The sequence below is a fragment of the Ptychodera flava genome, chromosome 10, assembly GCF_041260155.1.
Source record: "Ptychodera flava strain L36383 chromosome 10, AS_Pfla_20210202, whole genome shotgun sequence".
In the NCBI taxonomy this organism is placed as follows: domain Eukaryota; kingdom Metazoa; phylum Hemichordata; class Enteropneusta; family Ptychoderidae; genus Ptychodera; species Ptychodera flava.
The window spans coordinates 29,233,511-29,246,159 of record NC_091937.1 but is presented as its reverse complement, the minus strand read 5'-3'; the positions used below and the strand labels follow the sequence as shown (position 1 = coordinate 29,246,159).

The following is a 12,649-nucleotide window of genomic DNA, read 5'->3' as shown; positions in this document are numbered from 1 at the left end:
AAAGAGAGTTTCTATGGATATACGGTTTGTTTAGCTACACACACTTGATATAACGCAGTATGAGTTCAAACAGCGTTTTCTTTAGTTTTTCCTCTCTGGGTGTTTTCCCTACTCTTGTTTTGTTAATTTTTTTTACTTCATTGTTCTTTATCTTGTTCACATTTACGTCGTCTTTTCTTTTGAGGAACCTGTCGATGGGACTTGATACCATAGGATTTCCGAATAAATAAAATAAATTTATAAATAAATAAAATAATAAATAAATAAATAAATAAATAAATAAATAGACCGCATTTAATCTACTGATTACGTGATTAAAACTGCATAAAGACGGATGAAACACTCAAGACTATTCAAAGTATAAGAAAACATTCCAGGCCACAGAATGCAAACACTTTCCACCTTAAAGGTGTACAGTCATCTGTAATCTATATATGCCCTTGTGAGGGCGCTGTTTTTAAAAAGTGGCCACCCGCTTAAAATCTGTGATTGTGGCAAAATTGGAACAGGTGACAGTATACCTTTAATGTCCTCATAGGACCGAGAAAATACGGATTGTTTCTTACGTCATCTTCAGAGTCGGACGTCTTTTCACGACCATTTCCGATTTTGAGCCGATGGGCTCCGAAGTGTGTTGTCATAGTGATTGATATGACTTTACTATTCTATGGAGTTCACAAGAGGCCAGGCGCATGCCACAACGCTGTGCCATGCCTAACGCCCAGTGTGTTTACAACGCTTCAGTACTCCCAGCTCAGATTGCAACAGTGCTAACGACGACCTAGACTTGGTTTAAATCGGTGGATTTTTCAAAAATAAAATCAGTTGCTAAAGTTTCTCTTGTTTCTCCCCCACTTCATTCTAATATATTTGAAATTTGGCAGCCTAAGCCAGGTTTAACATCGGACGCGTTACCTTTGAGTCTGCGCAAAAGTGAGTTCGTTTCTGTGATTCCGGGTGAAACTTCCGTATTTCGCGTTCGCCCCACTAATCGCGGCCATCCCACTCATACGTTTCACATGAAAACAGTCTGTTTGTTCTCAGAACACAAATAATCTCGTTCATCCAACTCACAGGTTTACAAATCACAGACTTAAACCGTCTAACGACGAACATTCAATCTTTGGAACTTACATGTAATAATTGTAGACTATCGAAATGCAATCTTCTTCAAAACATAATTAGTTTTATCTCTTTGGCGAGACTCGCTCTCAGGTGCAAAGTCAAAGACAGACTACTGTTATTGAACACGAGTAACAGATGTTACAACAAGATCAGTTCCATAGTAAACACCTATTGCCTGGTCATGAGGGCTATAGCGACCGGGCCGTGTGTTACTAGAAAGACATCGCTATTCCCCGAGGCCGTAGGCCGAGGGTATAGCGATGTGTTTCTAGTAACACACGGCGACGAGGATAATAGACGAGCGCTATAGCCCGAATAAAGACCAGGCTATAGGTGTTTTATAACACACCACATGCTCGTGTTGTATTGTTATATAGTTTTTAATGTGTTTTTATATTTTGCACCGCAACAATCCATTGTGACAAGTTTACTTGGCGATGTTTCCACGGCGCTTTCAGTTGTACGTAGTACCACTTTCTTTCAAAAAATATTCTGAGCATACCTAGCGACATCCTTAGTTGCACCTTAATCTTTTCCGTCGATGAGCTATTCAAGTTCCTACGCTGTTGGAATGTTGGAAAATGTTGGAAAATCTGTTTTAGAGAATGTGTCGTCACTTATCCCGGACGCACATCACGTTCTAGTCACCCGCCATTGTTGCAAAGCTGCAGCCGGGCACTTTCCAATTTGGTCAGAACTATTTCCCTAGGGTAATAGCTTTTCAAAAAATACCCTCTGACGTCACTTTTGTCGATTTGGTGGGGACGAGACGTCGTCACGTGACGTATTCTGGCGAATCGCGACACGGAATGAGCATGTGGCGTGTTATAATAAGATTTAGTGTTCTACCCACCAAGTTCAAGAACTCAATCGAACTACCGGTTCAACCTTCCTTACGAGATTAGGAAGTTGAAATAATGCTGAGTTTAACAATCTCATCTGTGGTGAAACGTTTTATCCTGTATTACCCTTTGTCTCTATAATTCATATAATGGGTGTGACTTTTAGTAGCCATTGTAACACTAGCAGGTTTTATTATGGGGAAAATGCAGACAAATATTTATTTATGAATTTTAATGACTAGAGGGAGAAAAGTGACGTCATTTGCGATCAGCGCTATTCCGAGGAACAAATGAATAATTCTTCCTTGCCTTAGGTCAATACTGTCGTAGTACAATAATTATTGTAGGATATTTATTTGAGAGAGAGAGAGAGAGAGAGAGAGAGAGAGAGAGAGAGAGAGAGAGAGAGAGAGAGAGAGAGAGAGAGAGAGAGAGAGAGAGACAGACAGACAGACAGACAGACAGACAGACAGAGACAGAGACAAACACAAAAATTGAATGACATACTCTATTACACTTACAATTAAAATTTCAAGGGTAAAATACTTTTTCTTTCTGTAGTTCTCCGATTAGGATAACATAACGATAAATCTCTGGTTTTTGAAAGTTTATAAACCATCAGGAGTGTAGACGAGTACACAAATATTGTCTCGATTAACTTACGTCTTGCGTTTAGGTTCAAGACAATGTCACTATATCAAATTAATTAAAATATTTGTAAAATGTTTCTACCGTCATGCTGTCTTGATTAGTTGATTGAATAAATGTTAATGATATCCTTCAATTTATAGTGTAAGATTAGAGTTGAATGAATATGTACTTTGACTATGGGTCATTATCATTAAATGCGCATGCGCAAACAGACGCATTTATACACTTTGCATATATGAATACTAAGATTTCCCGCTTCCAGCAATGGACGTCCTATAATGTCAAAACATAGTTGATTTTTAAAGGGCGCCAACACAGCCGTGTATTATCTGGTCACGGAGATCTTGATCTTGCTAGTAAGTCTTGATGTGTATCGCCATGAAGTCTGCACGACCAACGGAATCTGGAATATGAGATTATGCAAACAACGATAGAGCACATCGTTAGAAAACGTTTAAAGGAAAAGCTGATGAAAAACTTGATTCGTGTTTATAAGACGAAAGGTAGGAACAACTTCCAATACTTACACATGTACGAGCGTAATTGTTGTAGAGGGCGCTGGCACATGATATGACACATAATATTTGTCAGAAGCCACAACGATCAGGTACCATGACCGATAAATTTGTCATTCCGATTCGAATGTGCAAACATGTAAATTTTAGGGACTGGTCGGTTTCTTCGGCCGGGGGAGGGGATGGATTCATGCGGGGGTACCTTTTTTTGACTTTGGTGATTGAGGGTGGGGGGAGGGGGTCAACATGTTTTTGAAATGTCCAATAAGAGGGGGTGGTCATTGTGTTTTTGAATTTCGACACGGGCGCGTACTTGCCTAAAATGCATCGTGCCAGCCACGAATTTCATCATTTATGAAAGACAAAGAGTAAATCTTACCCGAGTTATAGTTTGCCCTTTGTGTTGTCTTACTGTACAGAAAGTATGGTCTCTCTCCATCGTTACTCCAATCGCAGACCACGTGACCTGGGTCAACGACTACGAGCCAACCGACATCATTCGCACATCCGGGGTATACACTATTGATGAAGAAGCGCCTTGAATGCGGTGCATCCCTGAAATAACAATTGAAAAAAAGAAATCGTGAAGGTCAGTGAACTTATGCGGATTTAGCCGAGCGGTTTTGACTGTGATGTCTTCGCTAGGTGATTGGGTGCCGTACATTGCGAGTTCGAATCCTATCGAGAATTTCCGAAATTTACTCATTTGTCACTTACTTGTTGCGAGCAATGATCTACCACGTTGTAAGCTTGGTTATCGGGGATATGTCGGCTAGATCGCCCACTGTCATGTTACATGAAGCGTCATATTTCGAAAAAAAAAATCGAAGAAAAAGAGAGCAAAAGCAAACAAAAACCCTGAACACGATTGGAACTAATTTGGGAAAATTGGATGAGAGTCATTATTAGGAAAATGTAATGAAATCGAAATTTTTACAGCTGAAATTTTACAAAATGATAGAATAGTGTAAAATTTGAAATATTGTTCTCATCGGACAAAACAACAAAAACACAACGATTATTGCATGCCTCTTTCATCGGATTCATTTTTATGAAAATAAGTTCATTTTTGTGTAAATGTACTGAAGAAACGAGACAAAATGCTTAAATTTCTCTAATTGACGAATTTTGAGTCAGGGCACTTTTGAAATGCCCCTGACTTTTTCATGAATTTAAGGCTTCATAACCATAAAATTGAGTCAGGGCACATTTAAAAAGACCCCGACTGACTTAACTGTTAATCAATCGGAAAGCTTCATTTTGGTCGAGGAAAAATGACAAACTGACATTATTACTAGTGTTTCAGTAATGAAGAAACTACAGACAAACTCTCATATTTTCATTCAAATGTGAATATTGTTCATATGTTTTGAACAATATTGCATTAGATACTATCATGCACTGATTCTTACTCATAAGATTTCAACAGCATCGTAAATTGTGTATAAAATTTTAAGATGGTAACTAAAGCAAATATGGTGTAAAATTAGAGAAATTTCTAAAATTCTTGAGAAATTCTGCCAATCCAATTATCCCAATTTAGTTCCAATCGTGTTTCTGATGAAAGCATGTGCGAATCTTATAACATATCTCACCCTACGATCAAAGATGGCGATATCATTATATAAGGCAATAGACTGAACCGATACTGTAACGGCAAGAATGGTCTACAACCGTATAACTTGTTTATAGTATATTACATTATCTATATTTTACTATAAATCTCTAAACGTTTTTGAATCTGAAAACTGGACGATATTGGAATATATGTAGCTACTGGTAATATTAATGCGCCTTGAAAGTGAAAGATTTAAACTTTTTGTCAAACTTTCCTAAATCAACAATAAAAACCCGGGGTCATCATGCAAAATTTGGAATTAACGATACAAATTACTCAACATTTTACGATATTTGAATTTCAAAATGGCTGCCATTCCTGTGTTAACTCTAAGGGAGAAAATTAAAATTCGGAGTTTTGAAAAACTAAGACGTTAAACGTTTTTCTTTCTACAAGAGCTTTAAAGTGAATCTCAGAAGTGGTAAATCAAAAAAGGATTGTAGAAATTTGAGAGTCCGAATATCTGTCCCCGAGCGCGTTCTACCTTAATATATACTTACCTCACTCTAGGCTAAAAATTATAGGGTTGTTTCTGTCATTGACATGTGGCAACAATGATGCGGCGACGCAATTTGTTTTCAATTTTTAATTTTTTTTTTGTAGAATTTGATACATTTCCCCCTTTTTCCATAGGGGCAAATGAAAAACAGAAAACAAGAGTCGACGCGCACACTCTGAAGTGATGCGGGCGGTGACCAGAAACAAATCAATTTTTTTGGCCTTATGTTATATATCCAGGTTATAGGATATATCATGCTGTCGGATGTAGTAAAAGTATCACAGGTACATACTTGTCATCTTGTCAATGCCCTCATCTCCTCGACATAACGTTACGGATGCAGACTTACCCTCTAAGAGAGAAGAAATTCTTTGCTACATCATCATCCAGTAGGTCATGATAGGGTGTCGAAATCAATCGCTCGTTGCTCAGCCAGTTATTTTTATCACTACCACGAGCGTCAAATATCAGGTACATTTTCTCTTCTCCATCTTCGTAAACGGACAATTTCACCTGGAAAGTTAGGGAGGGCAGTACGAACACTTTATACTATCGTGTATGATTTTATTTCAGATTAAAACTTTGAATTTGAGGTTCAAAGGTCAAAGAAATGCAACCGAGATGTAGTATGCATTTTTCTCCTTTGTTAATATTTCCTCGAACACTGTGATTTATGGTTAAGGAGTCACAATATGCAATTGGATACGAAAACGATCTCCTAACACATTGGCGCCGCTAGACGCTTAAGCACTTTCTCTTTCGATCCAAATCTTTTTGACGAGATATCTCCAATAACATAACTGTGGCTTTGGCCGAGCCCGTTTCATTTTGTGATGGCTTCACCTCATCGAAATTTCAGCAATTGACTCAATTCTCAGATCTAGCCGTAATTCTTCAGAGATTAATGTACAAATACAGAATATTTAACGGAATAAGCTTTCGCAAAACTCAGTCCACAGTGGTAAACAGACTGATTTTCTAAGCACCGAGCGTAATGGTTGACTTCATACACAAGCCCATACCTCTCTGACGCCAAGAGTACTCCATGAATCAACTTTTGGGCTCTTGTAATGATCTCTATAATTTGCATTCAGTTGTCTAGCTTGGATGTTGTCTTGGTTTCGCCCACCATTGTTGTTCCAAAGATTAAACACACTGCCACCAACGCCAGGCACAGCTTTAAAGACCAGCTCCCATCCTGAAGTTGTGAAATTACCCTACGTTATTAATATATTTATCGTTCTGGCTATAATTACACATTCACGTTTAAAACTTTTCCATTTTGTTTATAACGACCTTAAAATACAGCCGTAAACGTTTCTTGAAGATAAATACCACGGACCATGTTGACCTGACTTCCTTTAAGTTCTATTAACCCTTTGAGTGCCAAGTCAATTTCTGTCACCCTGATAAAATATAACCAATGAATTTTTGTTCAGATTTTACAAAATTTTGATCAAAAACTATAGCAGTGAAAATGAGGTCCATTCGCTCCAAAATTACCAAAAATTACAGAAAAAATCACAAAAAAGTGGTAAAATGTTGTACTAAAATTTTGGAGGGAAAAATTACAGCTCTCATAGGGTTAATAATGTGTTCTCCGTCACCTATCTCTGATATTGACATTTGAAGAAAGCCGACCACAAATGTCTACTATTCTAACAACAGCCTGGCATGAGATAGAACCTGTCCTAATTCCTTCCCTTCTCTCTGGTACTCTGTCTGTCTATCTGTCTGTCCGTCCGTTTGTCTGTTTGTTTGTCGGTCTGCATGTCCGCCTGTCTTTTCGACGGTCTGTCTGTCTGCCCGCCTGTCTTTTCGACTGACTCTGTCTCCTCTCTCCCTTCTGCCCACTCTCTCTGTCTCTCTATCTCTCTGTGTCTGTCACAGTCTCTGTCTGTCTGTCTGTCTGTCTGTCTGTCTGTCTGTCTGTCTGTCTTTCTCTCTCTCTCTCTCTCTCTCTCTCTCTCTCTCTCTCTCTCTCTCTCTCTCTCTCTCTCTCTCTCTCTCTCTCTCTCTCTCTCCATTCTCCCGTCCCATCATCACAACTTTCACTGTTGTACTTGTAACTGAGCGTTATGGATTTGGCTTTGGTTCCAAAGTCCACGACACTGTATAATTTGCTTAAATTTAACAACAGACGTCAGTACAGACAGCGACTTCGTGGATGTCTCGAAGAGAAATAGAAAAATTCACATACTTAATGTGAACAATCATTTAAATTATCGACAGAATTCCATATGCCACAACAATTGCATATGAGCGAGTCATGAAGAATGGATAGTCGGGCTATACTAAACTTACCCAGTTCGGCAATAGGTCGAGGCTCGATGTACTCTGCGCGAGAGAAGAGAAAAATTCTGGCACTTAGCTTGTCTTATGATATTGGAACAATTGTAGCAAACTGTTGCTTTAAAAAAATATTTTGAGGAGCTTTGTCAGCTTCAGGCGATGTATATTGAGTTGTATTGCTTGTAAGACAGTTTATGCTCGTTGTTTAGAAACGACTTTTTAGACACACACACAAAACTACAGCCTTCCGTTCATTTTTGCCTTGACCGGGGCAATACATATGCAAGGCAAATGATCATAAGGCATACGATTGACGGTGACATCCATGAATATAAAAAGTGAAATGAAGCAGAACCAACAAAGTCGATTGAAAGTGGTATCTCAGGGATTATCCATGAGCTGAAACTTGAAAAACCAATAAAACAAAAGAAACCAATGAACTCACCAAATTTATGCTTGACGAAGATAGCCATGACATCCGCTATCTTTCCTGCAAGAGAAGGACCACATCATTGTGCATTGATCATGAATTTGCAATTTCTACAAATCTAGAAAATTGCTTTTCTTAAGTTGTGACCATTAGATGGTTGGTAGTTACGCCATATAGACGTTTCTCTGGTGGATCGTTTCCCGCCTCGACATTTGCGTATCATAACGGCGGACCTGGATTGTTTGATGGTCCCCAAAATGGCTCCACTAACTAAGCCTCATCTGTGTTCGCGGACCTAATGTCACCAGCGTTGCTACTGAGAAAATAGTCAATTTCCGTTTAACTTTTCCCGCTACTTCTGCCCTGAGCATGATTGGATTTGAGAGGACAATTAACAGCTTTTGCAATCATTCGTGCGAAGAACTAAAGTGCACGTTTAATGGGCGTGCTATCTAAGGCAGATATTTCTCGGAAATTTTGGACACCAAACCGAGTGTCCAATGCATTTTTGAGTTTATCTGACTTTAGACAATTCCGCTTCCATAGTATCCCCTGCTAATCAGTTCACCTGATATGTTTAGTAGTAAGCATAACTGGTACATACACGTAACAGTTATCAGGTGCACAATTTGTTAACAACGTAATTTTCCTTCCTCCTGATAATTTCTCATGGCATATGCTGTATCAAAATTCGTGGATTACCCAAATGTCCCGGATGTGTAAGCGTGATATGCAAATGACAAACGTAGTAGCATACCTCCATCCCAGTTAACCCTATTTGAATGAGGACTGTACATGAAAAACGGCTTCTCAGACACAGTACTCCATGGACACACATTGTTACCATCATCGACAACAACCATCCAACCAAAATCGTTGGGACAACCATCATAATGATTGTTGACAAAAAAGCGCCGATTAAGGTCTGCATGGCTTGAAATAAAAATACATGAAAATCATCTTTAAATCTGTCAAGTACGTTACATTCAGTATGAAAAGTCTATACAGTTGTCAAGTTTTGTCAAATTAATCACATACCATAATTAGTGAAAAAATCAGTGGACAATGGAAAAAAATGCGAAACGGGAAAACTCCTCAGTGCAACAAGCATTTTATCTGATTTTGCAGCTTTGAAGTATGAAAATGAGGACAATCAACGTTTTTATATACCATGCTTAAAACACTACTCCATTTTGTTTTTGTGATCGAAAGTAGATCGTTCGCAGTTATATATTATTTCATGAGTATAAAATGAAATTATTCACTAAGTTCATTGGCGAGTAAAGATATTAGCGAGTGAATAAGTAAGTAAGTAAGTAAGTAAGTAAGTAAGTAAGTAAGTAAGTAAGTAAGTAAGTAAGTAAGTAAGTAAGTAAGTAAGTAAGTAAGAAGGTAGGTAGGTAGGTAAGTAAGTAAGTTAGTAAGTAAGTTAAGTAAGTAAGTAAGTAAGTAAGTAAGTAAGTAAGTAAGTAAGTAAGAAAGAAGGTAGATAGGTGGGTAAGTGGGTAAGTTGTAAGTAAGTTAAGTAAGTAAGTAAGTGAGTAAGTAAGTAAGTAAGTAGGTAGGTAGGTAGGTAGGTAAGTAAGTGAGTGAGTAAGGATTAAGTTGTGTGACAAAGAATGGGTAGGCAGGTAATTACGTAAATATGTAAAAAAGCGAGTAAGTGAGTGATTAGAGCGCAAATATTGAATAAGTATGTAAGTGAAAGTAGGTAATAATAATAAACATCTGAGCAACTAAACAGTAATGGTATGATTGGTTGAATGCGCCTACCCCGATATGGAGAAGTAATTGATGCCTTGTTGCGGAAAAGAGTCCATCAAATCTTGCCATGGAGAAGATTTCAGTCGCTCTTTGGTGAACCAGTCCATCTTTGTCGAGCCGATACCATTAAAGACCATACTCACTTTCTCTACCCCTTCTCTAAACATTGCTATTTTCACCTACGGGATTTCGAGAAACAGACGTTACACAGGTTTATGCCTTTGCCAGTAGGGAGACAGACAAATTGCTGATCAACAGGAGAGTCGAATTATTAGTATACAGATTAAATCAATCGAGTACACTGTAAAAATAGCGGACGCCAGACGCGTCTTTACGCGTTCAAATGTACATGTCGGTGTTCAAATTTGAACGGCTAGTGTTCACATTGATAACACTAGTGTTCATATTATTAACAATGATGTTCTAAGCCTGAACACGATGTGTTAACAACCATCTCCTTCAAGTGTTCAAAAACTCAGCATCACAGAAATTTTACAATACTCTGAAACAGTTAACAATCTTTTGTGTTTTTTACTTTACAATGGCTATATTAACTTTACTACTGCCTCGCTGTCCGGCATACGTACACGGATTTTGGTATCACAAATTTCACACTAAGTGAAAAATTTCCGGTCTACAATTGCTGAAAGCCTGTTTTTTCTAAAAAAGGAATTATAAAAAATAATTTTACACGTTTATTACAGGTTGAAATTTTGAAATTTGAAAAGACAATCAGAAAACCACCATGAACGTTTTAATTTTAACATCGGCGTGCAAGAGGCGTTCTACTTCTAAACACTTGGTGTTCAAGTTTGGTGCCTTTTCTTATCCCATGATGCATCAAAACGGAAGTTGCGACATTTTCTTGTAAGCGCACGCTGAAGTCGTGATCGTGCGGAAACAAGCCCAGACAGAGTAAGTTTTCTCTCCAAAATAGTAAAAGGTATTAGATTTTGAAGCATCTGTATTATTATCCTTTGGAATTAAGTGTATTGTACTTTGAAATAGCTTAACTACGTGAAGAAACTGGTATACCAACAACTAGCTGTGAATACGCAGTGGTACTTTTGGCCATGGCCTATCGATCGATCTCACTCGGGTCAAGGGTCATCGCAACACACTGTAGCGATAACCCTTGACCCGAGCGCGATCGATAAGCCTTGCATAGTACCGCTGCGTAATCACAGCTAACACGTGTCTTTTAGTAGACACAATCATATGTAAAACATCAATTAAACATCGTAGAGTATACAATGTATTGTTTCAGCATATGAGAGTTTGGCTTTTTTATTTTAATCAGTTGATGACAAGAATAAGCAAATATTTTGTTATAGTATTGAAAAGAGGCTCCCCTTAGCTCCTTGTCTTTCATAGAAAGTCTCATCTCGCCATATTACCTATTGTTGCATTATTTTCAGGATGTAAAAATGGACTTAACTGAAAATCGAAGAGTTGTTACAGAAGAGGTAGCTGTCTGGAACCAAGCTTGAGAACCCCAATTCATCTCTAATGTAGATTTAAACTTTCAAGGGTCAGTAACTGAATTTTGATAAGTTTCTGTATTTGTGTTCTTAATTAATCTAAGCTTTGGTAGCATGCTATGATCAACTAAATGTTGCCAGAGAATAAGCTTTCACAGACGTGTAGTCTCCCTCATCAGATGCAAGGGTGGAATGAAAAATTAAAGCTGAAAGCGACAGAAAATTCAGAGTAACAAGTCATCGTTGATGACACAGTCCCCGCTTGTCCATTTTGTTATAATCTTTGGTGTCTAGGTAGCTGTGGTCTAGGTCGCTGTGGAATGACATTGATGCAACGGGTGCATCAGGCCTGTGACTTGCATAATAAGTAATCTGAGGAACGTTCAATAAATGACTCATCTCTGCCGGTAATGACCACTGAAGGAACTTTTGATTACATCACACATAACGATGCCCTCGCTGCCTCTAGTGTCATGACGGCACATACTATACACATGGGTTGGTGGAATTTTCGAAATGCTATGGGATTGGGTATGTTGTTGTAATCAGCCATCAGCCATTTCGGATCATATAATGAAACAATTTAATGTGCACAAGAATGCAGCCATAGTATTTTATCTTCGTATCACGTTTGAACAAAATCAGTCCATCGAGGGACAGTGACCTATGTTTATGTTTCAAAGACATAAAAAAATCACACCAAAATTGAAATCAAATGGCTGTCTCTTGACCATATGGATCATAGCACAAAATTAGTAGACATGCATATGTATGCCATAGTACTTTATCTTTGTACCAAGTCTCAACAACATTGGTTAAGGAATATTTGCATATGATTATTAACCCCAAAGACATGAAAAAATCCAAAAAAGACCATTGGGCAGAGATATTGGAAAAAAATTTACAATCTGGCAGCCATATTGGAACATGTCACGAAGTAAATTGACATATATGCCATAGTGCTTGATCTTTGTGCCAAGTTTGGACAAAATGGGTGTAATGACCTTTGAATTATGCTTCAAAGACATGCAAAATTCCAACAAAATGGCAGTTCTGCAGCCATATTGGATCCTATCGCAAGGTTAATTGATACATGCATATGCATGCCATAGTACGTGCTTTGCCTTTGTGCCAAGTTTGAACAAAATCGGTTCAAGGATGTTTGAGTTACGGTTCAAAGACATGAAAAAATCGCAAAAAAATGGCCACCTGTCAGCCATATTGAATCATTTCACAAAATAAATTGGTGTTCATATGAAGGTATACTGTTTTGCTTTTGTGCCAAATTTGAACAGAATCGGTTCAAGAATGTCTGAGTTATGGTCCATAGACATGAAAATCGCAAACAAATGGCCACCTCACGCCCATATTGGATCGTATCGCAATATAATTTGACATGCATGTGTAGGCCATAGTGTTATGCCTTTGTGCC

The 12,649-nt window shown here is 38.1% G+C and overlaps 2 protein-coding genes across 3 annotated transcripts in view; one reads left to right on the top strand and one right to left on the bottom strand.

Annotated features, from left to right (window-relative positions):
• LOC139142439 (BMP-binding endothelial regulator protein-like) overlaps positions 1–12,649 on the top strand; it is a 279,806-nt gene that overhangs the window by 165,950 nt on the left and 101,207 nt on the right. The gene's annotated exons all lie outside the window — the stretch shown is intronic.
• The window catches only part of LOC139142434 (uncharacterized), a 31,112-nt gene continuing 20,920 nt past the window's right edge, over positions 2,458–12,649 (bottom strand). Inside the window, exons 4-11 of one of the 2 annotated variants that reach the window (XM_070712365.1) lie at positions 9,746–9,915; positions 8,730–8,905; positions 7,988–8,032; positions 7,555–7,587; positions 6,273–6,448; positions 5,600–5,763; positions 3,513–3,688; positions 2,458–3,021 (exon numbers count right to left, since the gene is read on the bottom strand). In XM_070712365.1, coding sequence (XP_070568466.1) covers positions 2,972–3,021; positions 3,513–3,688; positions 5,600–5,763; positions 6,273–6,448; positions 7,555–7,587; positions 7,988–8,032; positions 8,730–8,905; positions 9,746–9,915 — 990 coding nt within the window. In that variant the 3' untranslated portion in view covers positions 2,458–2,971. The remainder of the gene's footprint in view (positions 3,022–3,512; positions 3,689–5,599; positions 5,764–6,272; positions 6,449–7,554; positions 7,588–7,987; positions 8,033–8,729; positions 8,906–9,745; positions 9,916–12,649) is intronic. The other variant, XM_070712366.1, reaches the window with a different exon arrangement.